Genomic DNA, 13,187 nt, shown 5'->3' on the forward strand with positions numbered 1-13,187 from the left:
CACTTTCCCCCCATATTTACCATTTAAGCACAAATCTCCCCAAAATTCTCCTTCTTAGCATAAATCCCCCCTCCTAACGCAAATCCCCCCCCCGTCCCCCCTCTCAACCCAAATTCCTTCACCACCTCCTAGCACAAATCCCCCCCCATCCCCCTTCTGGCACAAATCGCCCCACTAATTCCCCCTTCTAGCACAAATCCCCCCAATCTCATCTAACACAAATCCCCTACTAATCACACTCTTCCTAGCACAAATACCCCTGCTAATCCCTCCTCCTAGCACAAATCCCCCCTTCTAGCACAAATGCCGTTAATCCCCCTCCTAGCACAAATCTCCCCAATCTCCCCTTCTAGCACAAATCTCCCAACTGATAGCCCCTTCTAGCACAAACTCCCCCCTCCCCAAACCTCCAATCCCCTCCCTATGATAAATTTGCCTAAATTCCTACTTCTAGCACAACCCCCTGCCAAGGTACCCTTCCCAGCACAAATCCTTTCCCATTATCCCTGCCCCCCTCTTAGCCCAAATCCTCCGCCCCCTCTTAGCCCAAATAGGCACAAAAACAAAATCTCCCCAAGCCCCCTCCTGGCTCAAATCTTCCAATTGCTTCTCCTAGTAGAAATCCCCCCCCCCCCAACCCTTATTACCTTTTCTCTGACATGAAGAAGCAAAGCCCTGCCTCTACCAAGATGGCCACCTCCATACAGAGACACAGTGCAGAACAAGGCATGGCAAGGAAAGATCAGCTGCAGGGAGCCCCCAGGCAATACTTCTGACTTGTCCTTTACCATCTGTCTGCCTTTTTAAGGCACAGATTCCAGAGTTTGATTCCTTATTAACATGACAAAAAATATATCTGATGCAATTTTGTTTGAGAATATAGGAAGTGTAATACCACCAAGTTTAAATCAGGGAATGTTTTCAGAAGCTTTGCCTGTGCCTATATGAGGTCTATAGTCTGGGGTACAGTATATGAGGTATATACAGTATGGTATATACTAATTTTCATGGTCAGCTTTAGTGTCACTGTCCAAGTAACAGGCAGACAAAAATTGTGTACAAATGTCCTTTATTTATACCATTGTATTCTGTCTCTTACTTCCCATTTTGCACACTTTATATAGTCATATTTTAAACATATTTACATTGCTAGTTCCATCAGAGCAATAAAATCAGTATTTATTATATGTACAAAATCCACAGTGAACATGTTTCTTTCATAGCTGAAAACCTGGAAAACCATGACATCATTGTGCAGCCGCTATTTCATTTCCTGGAGAAAGGGTCTGACCATACCTTCAACCCTGAAAAAAAATAAAAAGGGAAATGAACCATTATCTTCTATCACCAACTATAAAAGTACTAAAACCTAGTACACATGATCAGAAAATTGTAAAAAAAATACCGCTTTCTAAGTGATTGTATGATAATGTGATTGTTAGTACACAGCTTTCGCCCAAAATTATTTGAAGGGATAAGCACGAAAATTTTTTTTGTACAATACCAGATCGTACGATTTTCATTTTATCAGCACAGTTTTCATCTGAATATACAATACAATATATCACTTATTAATTTTTATTCTGTCGTACAAGAATTTTCGAATCTTTAGTAACCTCTCCATTTTCGATATAAGACTAGCATACAAAAAAAAAAAAAGGGATGATCATTCGTCCAATATTCTCATTGTGTGTACGGGGCTTGAGTCAATGTAGTGAGGGCATATACAATGAAGGACATAAATATTTGATCCCCTGCTGATTTTGAACTCACAAAGAAATGATCAGTCTAAAAATCGAATGCTAGGTGTATTGTAACACAGAGACAGAATAGCAACAAAAAATTCAAAAGAACTGCATGTCTAACAAATTATGCACTGATTTGCATGTTCATGAGGGAAATAAATATTTGATCTTCTTCACAAAATATGACTTCGTACTTGGTGGCAAATCCCTTGTTGGCAATCACAGAGGTCAGACATTTCCTGTAGTTGGCCACCAGGTTTGCACACATCTCAGGAGGGATTTTGGCCCACTCCTCTTGGCAGATCCTCTCCAAGTCATTAAGGTTTGGTAGCTGACGTTTGGTAACTCGATCTTTGAGCTCCGTCCACAGATTTTCAATCGGATTAAGGTCTGGAGACTGGCTAGGCCACTCCAGGACCTTAATGTGCTTCTTCTTGAGCCACTCCTTTGTTGCCTTGGCAGTGTGTTTTGAGTCATTTCATGCTGGAACACCCATCCAGAACCCATTTTCAATGCTCTGGATGAGGGAAGAAGGTACTCACCCAAGATTTGTCGGTACATTGCCCCATCCATTGTCCCTTTGATGCGGTGCAGTTGTCCTGTCCCCTTAGTTTCCACCACCATGTTTGACAGTCAGGATGGTGTTCTTGGGGTCATAAGCAGCATTCCTCCTCCTCCAAACAATGATGCCAAAGAGCTCGATTTTGGTCTCATCTGACAACACCACTTTCAACCAGTCCTCCTCTGCATCATTCAGATGTTCAGTGGCAAACTTCAGACAGTTACCAATTGTTTTCTTGGTGACTGTGGTCCCAGCTGCCTAGAGATCATTGACAAGATCCTCATGTGTAGTTCTAGGATGATTCCTCACTGTTCTCATGATCATTGACACTCCACGAGGTGAGATTTTGCATGGTGCACCAGACGTAGAGAGACTGACAGTTGTTTTGTGTTTCTTCCATTTGTGAATGATTGCACCAACTGTTGTCACCTTCTCACCAAGCTGCTTGGCTATAGTTTGGTAGCCCAGTCCAGCCTTGTGTAGGTCTACAATCTTGTCCCTGACATCCTTAGACAGCTCTTTGGTCTTTGCCATGGTGGACAGTTTGGAATCTGATTGTTTGATTGCTCTTGTGGACAGGTGTCTTTTATACAGGTAACAATGAGATTAGCAGCACTCCCTTTAAGAGACTGCTTCTAATCTCAGCTTGTTACCTGTATGAAAGACACCTGGTAGCCAGATATCCTGCTGAATGATATGGGATCGAATACTTATTTCCCTCATAAACATGCAAATCAGTACATCATTTGTTAGACATGCATTTATTTTGAATTTTGTGTTGCTATTCTGTCTCAGTGTTACAATACACCTACCAATCGATTTTTAGACTGATCGTTTCTTTGTGAGTGGGCAAACATTCAAAATCAGCAGGGGATCAAATACTTATTTCCTTCACTGTATGTGATTATCTTAGAGCATATTTATACCCAAGAACAAATATTTCAGGCTTGGTTTCCATTATTTTCACCTGCTCACTAGATTTCTGGCAGGATCAACAAATATTATTTGCAGCTATCAAACAGATTTAACAAAACACTTTCCATTATAGGTAACAGGCCAAAAGGGAGCAAATAAGAGTTGTTCATTGTTAGGCCTCTTCCATACAGACGTAACAATTTACTGATGTTTTTGGATCTTTACACAGCTGTGTGCATCGTCCCATAGACAACAATGCACCTGTGTTCAGATCTGTTTAAAAAAAAGTTACACGACTACAAACGTGACATTTGTTTCATCTTTGTGGAAGAGACCTTAGGGCCTGTGTTGTTTTGCTTTGGGCGTTTGTTGATGACATCAGTTTGAGATGCTTCAGAATTCATTTAACCTGGATTCATATACACGGTGGGGATGTGGTGCATTTTTGAGGTGCAGGTGTGATATTAATGGGAATTGTTAAAGCGTATAAGGCTGTAAATCACACCTGCACTGCACTGAAAATCAAACAGGTCCCTTTTCAAAAGTGCACTGCAGCTGGACCTCATATACAGTGAGTAAAGTAAGTATTGAACACATCACCATTTTTCTAGGTAAATATATTTGTAAAGGTGCTATTGATATGAAATTTTCACCACAGGTTAGTAACAACCCATGCAATCCATACGTACAAAGAAACCAAAACAAATAAGTTCAGAAACTAAGCTTTGTGTAATAAAATGGAATGACACAGGGAAAAAGTATTGAACACATGAAGAAAGGGAGGTGCAAAAAGGCCAACTGAAATCTATCAGTAATTAGAAAGCAATCCTGCCACTTGTTAGTGCAAATTAATAGCAGCTGGTTCAACTGATGGCCTATAAAAAGATGTCTCATTACCAAGGTGTTACACAAAAATATCTCATGATGGGTAAAAGCAAAGAACTCTCTCAAGACCTTTGCAAACTTATTGTTGCAAAACATACTGATGGCATTGGGTGCAGAAGTATCATGGACAGTACTCCATTGTTTCTGTTGCAAGTGCACTAATACGGCTACAATGACCTCAAAAAGGATTTCTAAACTTCTGAATGTTTCAGTGAGCACTGTTGAGGCCATAGTCCGGAAGTGTAAAGAACATAATTTCACCATAAACCAGACATGACCAGGTGCTCCTCCCAGGATTTTTGACACAGGAGTGAAAATAATTATCAAAAGAGTTGTCCAAGAGTCAAGGACCACTTGTGGAGAGTTTCAGAAAGACCTGGAATTAACAGGTACAATTGTTTCAAAGAAAACAATAAGTAATGCACTCAACCACCATGGCCTGTATGTACGCTCACCATGTAAGACTCCATTGCTGAAGAAAAGCATGTTGAAACTTGTATAAAGTTTGCTGCACAACATTTAGACAGGCCTGTGAAAAACTGGGACAATATTGTCTGGTCACGAGACCAAAATTTAACTCTTCGGATGCCCTAATACATACCATGTTTGGAGGTCAAATGACACTGCACATTACCCCAAAAACACCACACTAACAATGAAGTTTGGAGGTGGGAACATCATGGTGTGGGGCTGTCTTTCAGCATACAGTACTGGCAAATTTCATGTCATTAAAGGAAGGATGAATGGAAAAATGTACCAAGACATTCTAATGCAGGCCATAGACGGGTCGTTTATCGGCCGAATTTTCGTCCGCACGAAAAATTGGCCGATATTTACGCCGTTAGTGGGGCCAGCCTGTCGCCCGTTTTTCACAGATCTTCACATTTATTTTTATCGGTTATGCTGGAAAATCCACGAAAAACGGCTGTTTTTCATGGACATTGGTGGCAGCATCGGCAACGGGCCGACCGATTTTTCATTTATCAGCTGAAAATTCGGCCAATAAACGGCCCGTCTATGGCCTGCCTTAGATAAAAATCTGCTGTCATCTCCCAGGATAATGAAAACGAGGGTGGACATTTCAGCAAGACAACAATCCCAAACACAAAACCAAGGAAACTCTCAATTGGTTTTCCAAGAAAGAAAAGAAAGCTGCTGAATGGCCCAGCCAATCACGTGACTTGAATCCAATGAAAAAATCTATGGAAAGAACTAAAGATCAGAGATCATAGAAGAGGCCCATGGAACCTTCAAGATTTGAAGACTGTGTGGAAGAATGGGCCAAAATCACATGAGCAATGCATGCCACTAGTTTCTCCATACAGGAGGTGTCTTGAAGCTGTCATTACCAACAAAGGATTTTGTACAAAGTCTTAAATACATTTCAGTTAGTGTGTTCAATACTTTCTCCCTGTGTCATTCCATTTCATTACACATATTACTTAATTTCTGAACTTATTTGTTTTGGTTTCTTTGTATGTATAGATTGCATGGGTTGTTACTGACATGTGGTGAAAATTTAATGCCAATAGCACCTTTAGAAATGTATTTACTGAGAAAAATGGTGACGTGTTCAATACTTATTTTACTCACTGTATGTGAACGCAAACATAGAAAACTATGTTTTTTAACCTGTCATGCGATTCAATGCATTCTGAAATGTTTGTGAATCAAGCCAAAAAGGTGCATTGACCTCCTCCTGACTTGCTTCATATGGGTTTAGCATTCCCATAGATTTGTATGAGAGTGCAAAGCCCATCTTGTGGGAATGAAAGCCAATAGACACAGACCCTTTCCCTAATAAATTGATTAATGTACCCCACAGGTCTACAGAAAGAAAGGAAGTTTTCTATGGGCAACACAGTCACAATTGTTTTTAACTCTATTAGCTTAAAATAAACCTATTCACACATTTATATGGAGAATAAACTCTGCTTGCTCCAACAGATGGACTTTATGGATAAACATTAGGTTTAATTGTCGAGATTAAGGTGGTGGATTTAAAAAAAGGTTATTTATTAAGAGCAGTCCTCTGACTATGACCACCTCACATAAGGGCAAGTTACTAAAGATTGCAGGACATCATGTCAAAACATGTATATGTAAAAGCTATTAGATTTTTTTTTTCATTTTTACCTAATTACCAGGGGTACAGTGCTGTCTGACCATGCTGCTTAGCAATGGCAGGATGGATTTGAACTGGATGTGCTATATGCGTGGGGTCCACAAAGGATTAAGTAAAAGTGTAATATTTCGAGAAACTTCTTTATTAGGAAGGGTAACCTGTGCCAAAAACTGGATGGTTGACACTGTTGCCCCAAAGTACTATGTTCACCTTCAAAAAATGGAAACACTATATGATCTGCAGGTGTGAAAGTGACAACACTTGAAAGCAGAAGTGATGTAACATTCTTTTGCTTCCGCTGTGTGATGAGACACCTAGCTAACAGGTGGGAAGCCTCACTTTCGTCATTCACTACGTGTGCTGCTAGTTACTTGGAATCATGTCACAGCTTACTGAACTGCAAAGAGGGAAAATTGTTGGTGCCTGCTCAGTCTCTGTGACTGAAGTTGCCAATTTATTTGCCGCATCATGAGGTACAGTATCAAAGGTTATAACGAGATATACAGTTTCCGGGAAAACGTTATCTGATAAGCATTATTGCGGTCGACATAGTCAACTGACCAAAAGAGACAAAAGGACATTGAGCAAGATTGTCACCCGGAATAAATAAACAGCTGCTGCAAAAGTGACTGCAGAGCTCAATCTTAGTCCCGTGAAGACAGAGTCCAGTGAAGATTGAGCTCTGCAGTCACTTTATGAAATACTAGTTGCCTGGCTGTATATACCTGGAGGCTGAACATCTTCCTGTATGACTCCACTTCTATTTATTGCTTGTTGTTCCTCTTCAAAATAAACAGAAGGATATCAGTGCATTCAGTGCACACATATTAGTCTTCATTTGTTTGTTAACCAATAGATCAAACAAAATGGCCCATGTATAAACTGCTGTCCTTGTCATTAATTGGGGGTTAGCTCTAGGAAAGGCAATAAAGACAACTTATTTTTGCCTTGCAGTTTTCTTCAAAAAAAAAAAAAAAAAAGATTGTCCCTCCTAGATTGTAAGCTCAGGGCCCTCGAACCCCTCGTGTATTGTTACTGTCTTGTCTCATGTTCTGTCGCCCTGCTACTGTACAGCGCTGAGCAAACCCTTTGGCGCTATATAAATACTGTATAATGATAATAATAATAAGCTGCTCTTGACATACCTATTTTTCTTCACATTTTAACAATATTATATAGGATTTATATAGCACCAACAGTTTGCTCAGCGCTTTACAATATAAAGGGAGACAATACAGCAACAATACAGTTCAATACAAGAGGGATAGGAGGGCCCTGCTCCTTGGAGCTTACAATCTAACAGGGAGGGGCTGGTGGTACAAAAGGTAATAACTGTGGGAGATGACCTGATGAGAGAAACAGAAGATTTGGTTGTTAGCTGAAGGCAGGATAGGTTTCCCTGAAGAGGTTTTCAAGGATCGCTTGAAAGAGACAGAGCAGGTGATAGTTGGACAGATTGGGGTAGAGAGTTCCAGAGGATGGGAGAGGCTCTGGAGAAGTCCTGGAGATGAGCAGGAGACAAGGGAGCTAGAGCAGGAGGTCCTGCAAGGAGCAGAGAGGACAGTTTGGGTGATATTTGTAGAGAAGATTGGTGATGTAATTTGGGGCAGAGTTATAAATGGCTTTATATGGTAATTCTAATGTTCTGAATTTTATTCTTTGGGCAATGGGAAGCCAGTGGAAGGATTGGCAGAGAGGGGTGGCAGATATGGAATGGTTGGTAAGGTGGATGAGTCTGGCAGCAGCATTCATGATAGACTGAAGAGGGGATAGCCTGCAATTAGGTAGCCAATGAGGAGGGAATTACAATAATCAAGGCGAGATATAACAATAGAGTGAATAAGTTGCTTAGTGGTTTCCGAGGTTAGGAACGGGCGTATCTTGGAGATGTTGGGGAGGTGAAGTCTACAAGATTTGGACAGTGATTGGATTTGGGGCTGACAGGACCGATGGGAGTCCAGGATTACATCTAGTACCCTGGCATGAGGGGAGGGACTGATGGTTGTATTATTGATCTTGATGGAGAAGTCAGGGGAGGGGACACGGGCTGGAGGGAATAGTATGAGCTCAGTTTTAGAAAGATTTAGTTTAAGGAAGTGGAGTGACATCCATGCCGATATGTCATTTAGTAGGTTAGTAATACAAGAGGAGACTGAAGGGGTGAGGGGTAGAGGGATATATTTGTGTGTCATCAGCATAGAGATGGTAATGGAAGCCATGAGAGTTTATCAAGTGACCAAGGGAGGAGGTGTAAATGGAGAAGAGAAGGGTCCAAGGACAGAACCTTGAGGGACCCCTACAGAAAGAGGAAGTGGAGAGCAGAAGGCAGAGTTATAGGTAACGCTGAAGGAGTGCTGTGATAGGTAGGAGGACAATCAGGAGAGAGCAGAGTCTCAGAGGCCAAGAGAGTGGAGTTTTTTGAGGAGGAGGGGATGACCAACGGTATCAAAAGCAGCAGAGAGGTTAAGTAGTAAGAGTACAGAGTAGTGGCCATTGGTTTTAGCCGTTAGTAAATCATTACTGAGTTTTAATAGGGCAGATTCAGTGGAGTGTAGTGAGCAAAAGCCAGACTGTAAAGGGTCAAGAAGGTTGTTGTCAGTGAGGTAGGAGCTCAGGCGATTGTAGACTAAGCGTTCTAGGAGTTTAGAGATCAACGTGAGCAGAGAGATGAGTCTTAAGTTGTTCAGGTTGGTGGGGTCCAGGGAGGGCTTTTTAAGTATGGGAGTGATCAGCAAATGTTTTAGAAGGGAGGGGAAGGTGCAAGTAGAGAGGGAGACATGGATCGATACTGTGACGTTCAGACTACATTCACACTTCGCAAATTTGAATTGTGGGCCAAATTTCAGCAATTCTGCCCCACGATTACAAAGCGCACTGCAATCATGGCAAAAAACCGCAATGTGTATTTGGGTACCATTCATTCTTAATGGCACCTCAAATGCAATGCAATTTTACTCCTACTCCTTTTTGGGCAACATGCATTACATGATGCGGATTTCCACGCAATTCTGTCACACGACAATTGCATGTTGGGTTTTGCCACGATTGCAGTGCCATTTGGAATGGCATGTGGAATTGCATCAATTCTGCCTGCAATTGAAGATCGCGAAACGTGAATGCAGCCTAAGGCCCCAATCACACATCACAATTTGGAATTGCAGGCAGAATTGTCACGATTCTGCCTGCAATTCCAAATTGCACTGCAGTTGTAGCAAAACACGCAACATGAAAATCAAACTCACAGTGGTTATAACCCTCCCTTAGACTTCATTCACATTAGGACATTTCAAATTGAGGGTGGAATCGCCGCAATTCTATCCGCGATTTCAAAACGCACTATGAAAATGTGAATACGTGCAGTAGCATGTCCAGGTGCCATTCATTTCAAAGCTGAAAACACAGGGCATTTTTGCAGAAGTCGCGGCTAATTTTTCCATGCGACAAATGTGCCGCGATCATGTAAACAAAATCGTGGGACGCGCAACACCCATAAAATGCGCAATTGTGGCAAAAAGCCCCACATTTCAAGTGCCATTGAAATGAATGCCACCTGGACACACTAATGCACATATTTACATTTTCAGAGCGCGTTTTCAAATTGCGGGCAAAATTGCAGCGATTTCGCCCACAATTTGAAAAGCCCTATTGTGAACGGAGCCTCACTCTATCCAATATGAAAAAAAAAAGATTTGCCTATAGTTCTACTTTCAGCTTTAACCACTTGCTGACAACCCTATAACAGATGTACTGCTACAGGGCAGCAGCTCTGTGCAAAATCACGTATATACAGTGAAGGAAATAAGTATTTGATCCCCTGCTGATTTTGAATGTTTGCCCACTCACAAAGAAATGATCAGTCTAAAAATCGAATGGTAGGTGTATTGTAACACAGAGACAGAATAGCAACAACAAATGCAAAAGAAATGCATGTCTTGTGTAGTTCTGGGATGATTCCTCACTGTTCTCATGATCATTGACACTCCACGAGGTGAGATCTTGCATGGTGCACCAGACCTAGGGAGACTGACCGTTGTTTTGTGTTTCTTCCATTTGCGAATGATTGCACCAACTGTTGTCACCTTCTCACCAAGGTGACAACAGTTGGTGCAATCATTCAATCATATTGCTGCTTGGCAATAGTTTGGTAGCCCAGTCCAGCCTTGTCTAGGTCTACAATCTTGTCCCTGACATCCTTGGACAGGTCTTTGGCATGGTGGAGAGTTTGGAATCTGACTGTTTGATTGCTCTTGTGGACAGGTGTCTTTTATACAGGTAACAAAATGAGATTAGCAGCACTCCCTTTAAGAGACTGCTTCTAATCTCAGCTTGTTGCCTGTATGAAAGACACCTGGTAGCCAGAAATCCTGCTGAATGACAGGGGATAAAATACTTATTTCCCTCATGAACATGTAAATCAGTGCATCATTTGTTAGACATGCATTTCTTTTGAATTTTTTGTTGCTATTTTGTCTCAGTGTTACAATACACCTACAATTCGATTTTTAGACCGATCATTTCTTTGCAAGTGGGCAAACATTCAAAATCAGTAGGGGATCAAATTACTTACAGTGAAGGAAATAAGTATTTGATCCCCTGTTGATTTTGAATGTTTGCCCACTTGCAAAGAAATGATCAGTGTAAAAATCGAATTGGTAGGTGTATTGTAACACTGAGAGACAAAATAGCAACAAAAAAAATCAGTGTTTCAATACACCTACCATTCAATTTTTAGACTGATCATTTCTTTGTGAGTGGGCAAACATCCAAAATCAGCAGGGGATAAAATACTTATTTCTTTCACTGTATTTCCTTCACTGTATACACGTGATTTTGCATTTCCGGTAAGGGGGGCGCGTGTGCTGCCCTACATGCGCTGTCATTGGCTCCTGAAAATGTCAATCACTGGATCCCGGACAGCGATTTATGGCCAGAACTCGGTGATCAGCTGAAGGGCGAGAGATCTGTAAACAACACAGATCTCTCTCCTGTCAGCGGGGACATACTGCTTTCTATTTCTCGGCACAGCACGTCCCCCAGTACAACAGCACGCAGTGTCAGCACAAAACAGTACGCAGTTAACCCTTTAATCGCCCAGATGTTAACCCCTTCCTGCTCAGTGTCATTAGTACAGTGCCAGTGCTTTTTATTAGCACTGATCACTGTGTTTGTGTCATTGGGATGTCAGTGTCAGTTCCCCCCATGTCTTTTACTAAAGACATGTAGCAGAATACATTTTGGCCTAAATTTATGAAAAACGATTATTTTTTTATTGGATATGTTTTATAGCAAAAAGCTCAAAATTGTTGGTCTTTTTTGTTTATAGTGCAACAAATAAATACAGCACAGGTGATCATATACCACTGAAAGAAAGCTCTATTTGTGGGGAAAAAAAATGACATAAATTTCATTTATGGACAGCATTGCATGACAGTTAAAGGAAAGCAATGCCAAATCACAAAAAATGGCCTGGTCAGGAAGGGGGCTAAATCTTCTGGAGGGCAAATGGTTAAAGCCCAATTTTAGCTTGTAATAAAATGAAAATGGTAGCTTTTGCTGCAGTACAACCCCCCCTCCCTGAGGTCCATACTTACCGCCTTCAATAGCTGCAATGTCTTGTGCTGTCTGCTACCCAATTGGTAAAAATCTAGTGTTCGGCTAGGTTCATACCTACGAAGGTTGAGTTTGAGCCATTTTGCGTTGCGTTTTGGCACCTGTGTTTTTGCAGCGTTTTTTATTCATTTTTACATTTTTTCTTGTTGCTAGGCAGATTTAAAAAGTCCCTGACCCTCTCCAAAAAACGCACCGGGTGAAAATGCTGAAATGTGAACGTGTCCCACCGGAAATCATGTTACATGGGCTGTACTGTGTTTCCGAAAATTGCTGCGGAACATGCTTAGGTGTGCACCTAGGGCTATACTGCCTGTGTCTACAAGCTCATAGACTTGATTGAGCCATACATGTATTGCAGGGCCATGGGTGAGTGTATGGGTGGGCGTGGCCAAGCGTAGCAAAGTGGGTGGATCAAGGGGGCTCAAGAGTACTGGAGGGATATAAAAAAACAAAACTAAATTTGTATTTTAACAAAACAAAAAACTGTCACAAGTACAATATGACCTGAGCCTCATAGTCTTAACTGAACCACTGGGTCTAGGGGCAAACAATGCGGGGGCCTAGGCACTGCACTGACCGTGGTTGCAGCCTTCAAAACAAACGTACATTTTATTAATATGGGCCATTCATTACATTTGTATAACAGAACGACTGCTGGGCAGTCTCCCCATACATTCCTATAGACAGCAGTCTGTGTCCCATCTATGGTGACCCCACACACACAGAGCAGCACTTACTGTATTCAGACACGTGTACCTTGGGGTGATAGTAGATGGGGTACAGGGCGGCCGCTATCGCAGCAATGAACCCCCCAAATATCAGAAGTCCCCTATTCCTGGCCATGGCAAGGACACGCTACACGCTGCTCCGGAGCCGGAAACTACAGGGAGACATCGCGCCCTCTGATTGGAGGGAATGTGACAGTGTCACCGCACAAGACTTCCTATTGGTTGCTGGCTCTGCGCTGATACAATGATGCAGGAGAAGAATACACTGATCATCCCCGGAGCGATCACATCGTATACAATGAGGGGGATCGTCTGTGTGTAGCACTGTATGGAAGGACCAAGGAAAGAAGCACTGTATTTCATTTCTCATAGGGTCTAATAATGGATCTTTCTTGGCCCACACCACCCCCAGCTGTAGATTTGCTGTAATGCTTATTAAAATATTGTATCAGTTTTGGATATATTTTATATTTTACCCGCCTCATGCTGTTCTTATGCTGTAGACTACTTTCTGATATGTTTGTAATTTATAAAGGTGCCTGCTGTTGTATCACTTCTTTGTGGTGTATTTTTATTACTTGTGCAGTGCTGGCTACCTTTTATTTTCAAAATAAAAA

The 13,187-nt window shown here is 41.7% G+C and overlaps 1 protein-coding gene across 1 annotated transcript; it reads right to left on the reverse strand.

Moving 5' to 3' along the window:
* Positions 1–1,052: 1,052 nt before the first annotated feature.
* SMIM20 (small integral membrane protein 20) lies at positions 1,053–12,737 on the reverse strand. Its single transcript, XM_089657797.1, has 3 exons — positions 12,580–12,737; positions 6,958–7,014; positions 1,053–1,304 (listed from the first exon to the last, which is right to left on the reverse strand). The coding sequence occupies exons 1-3, from the start codon at positions 12,683–12,685 to the stop codon at positions 1,267–1,269; spliced, it is 201 nt and encodes a 66-aa protein (XP_089513923.1). The 5' UTR covers positions 12,686–12,737; the 3' UTR covers positions 1,053–1,266.
* Positions 12,738–13,187: the final 450 nt, after the last annotated feature.

The sequence above is a fragment of the Staurois parvus genome, unplaced genomic scaffold (assembly GCF_062004578.1).
Source record: "Staurois parvus isolate SC_StPar_1 unplaced genomic scaffold, SC_StPar_1.0 ptg001028l, whole genome shotgun sequence".
Classification (NCBI taxonomy): Eukaryota; Metazoa; Chordata; class Amphibia; order Anura; family Ranidae; genus Staurois; species Staurois parvus.

Coding starts and splice junctions, on each gene's coding strand:
- SMIM20 (XM_089657797.1), bottom strand. CDS start 12,685: ATGGCCAGGAATAGGGGACTTCTGATATTTGGGGGGTTCATTGCTGCG. Junction 7,015..12,579: donor GGTACACGTGTCTGAATACA/GTAAGTGCTGCT, acceptor TTTATTTTGAAG/AGGAACAACAAGCAATAAAT. Junction 1,305..6,957: donor GGAAGATGTTCAGCCTCCAG/GTATATACAGCC, acceptor ATTTTTTTTCAG/GGTTGAAGGTATGGTCAGAC.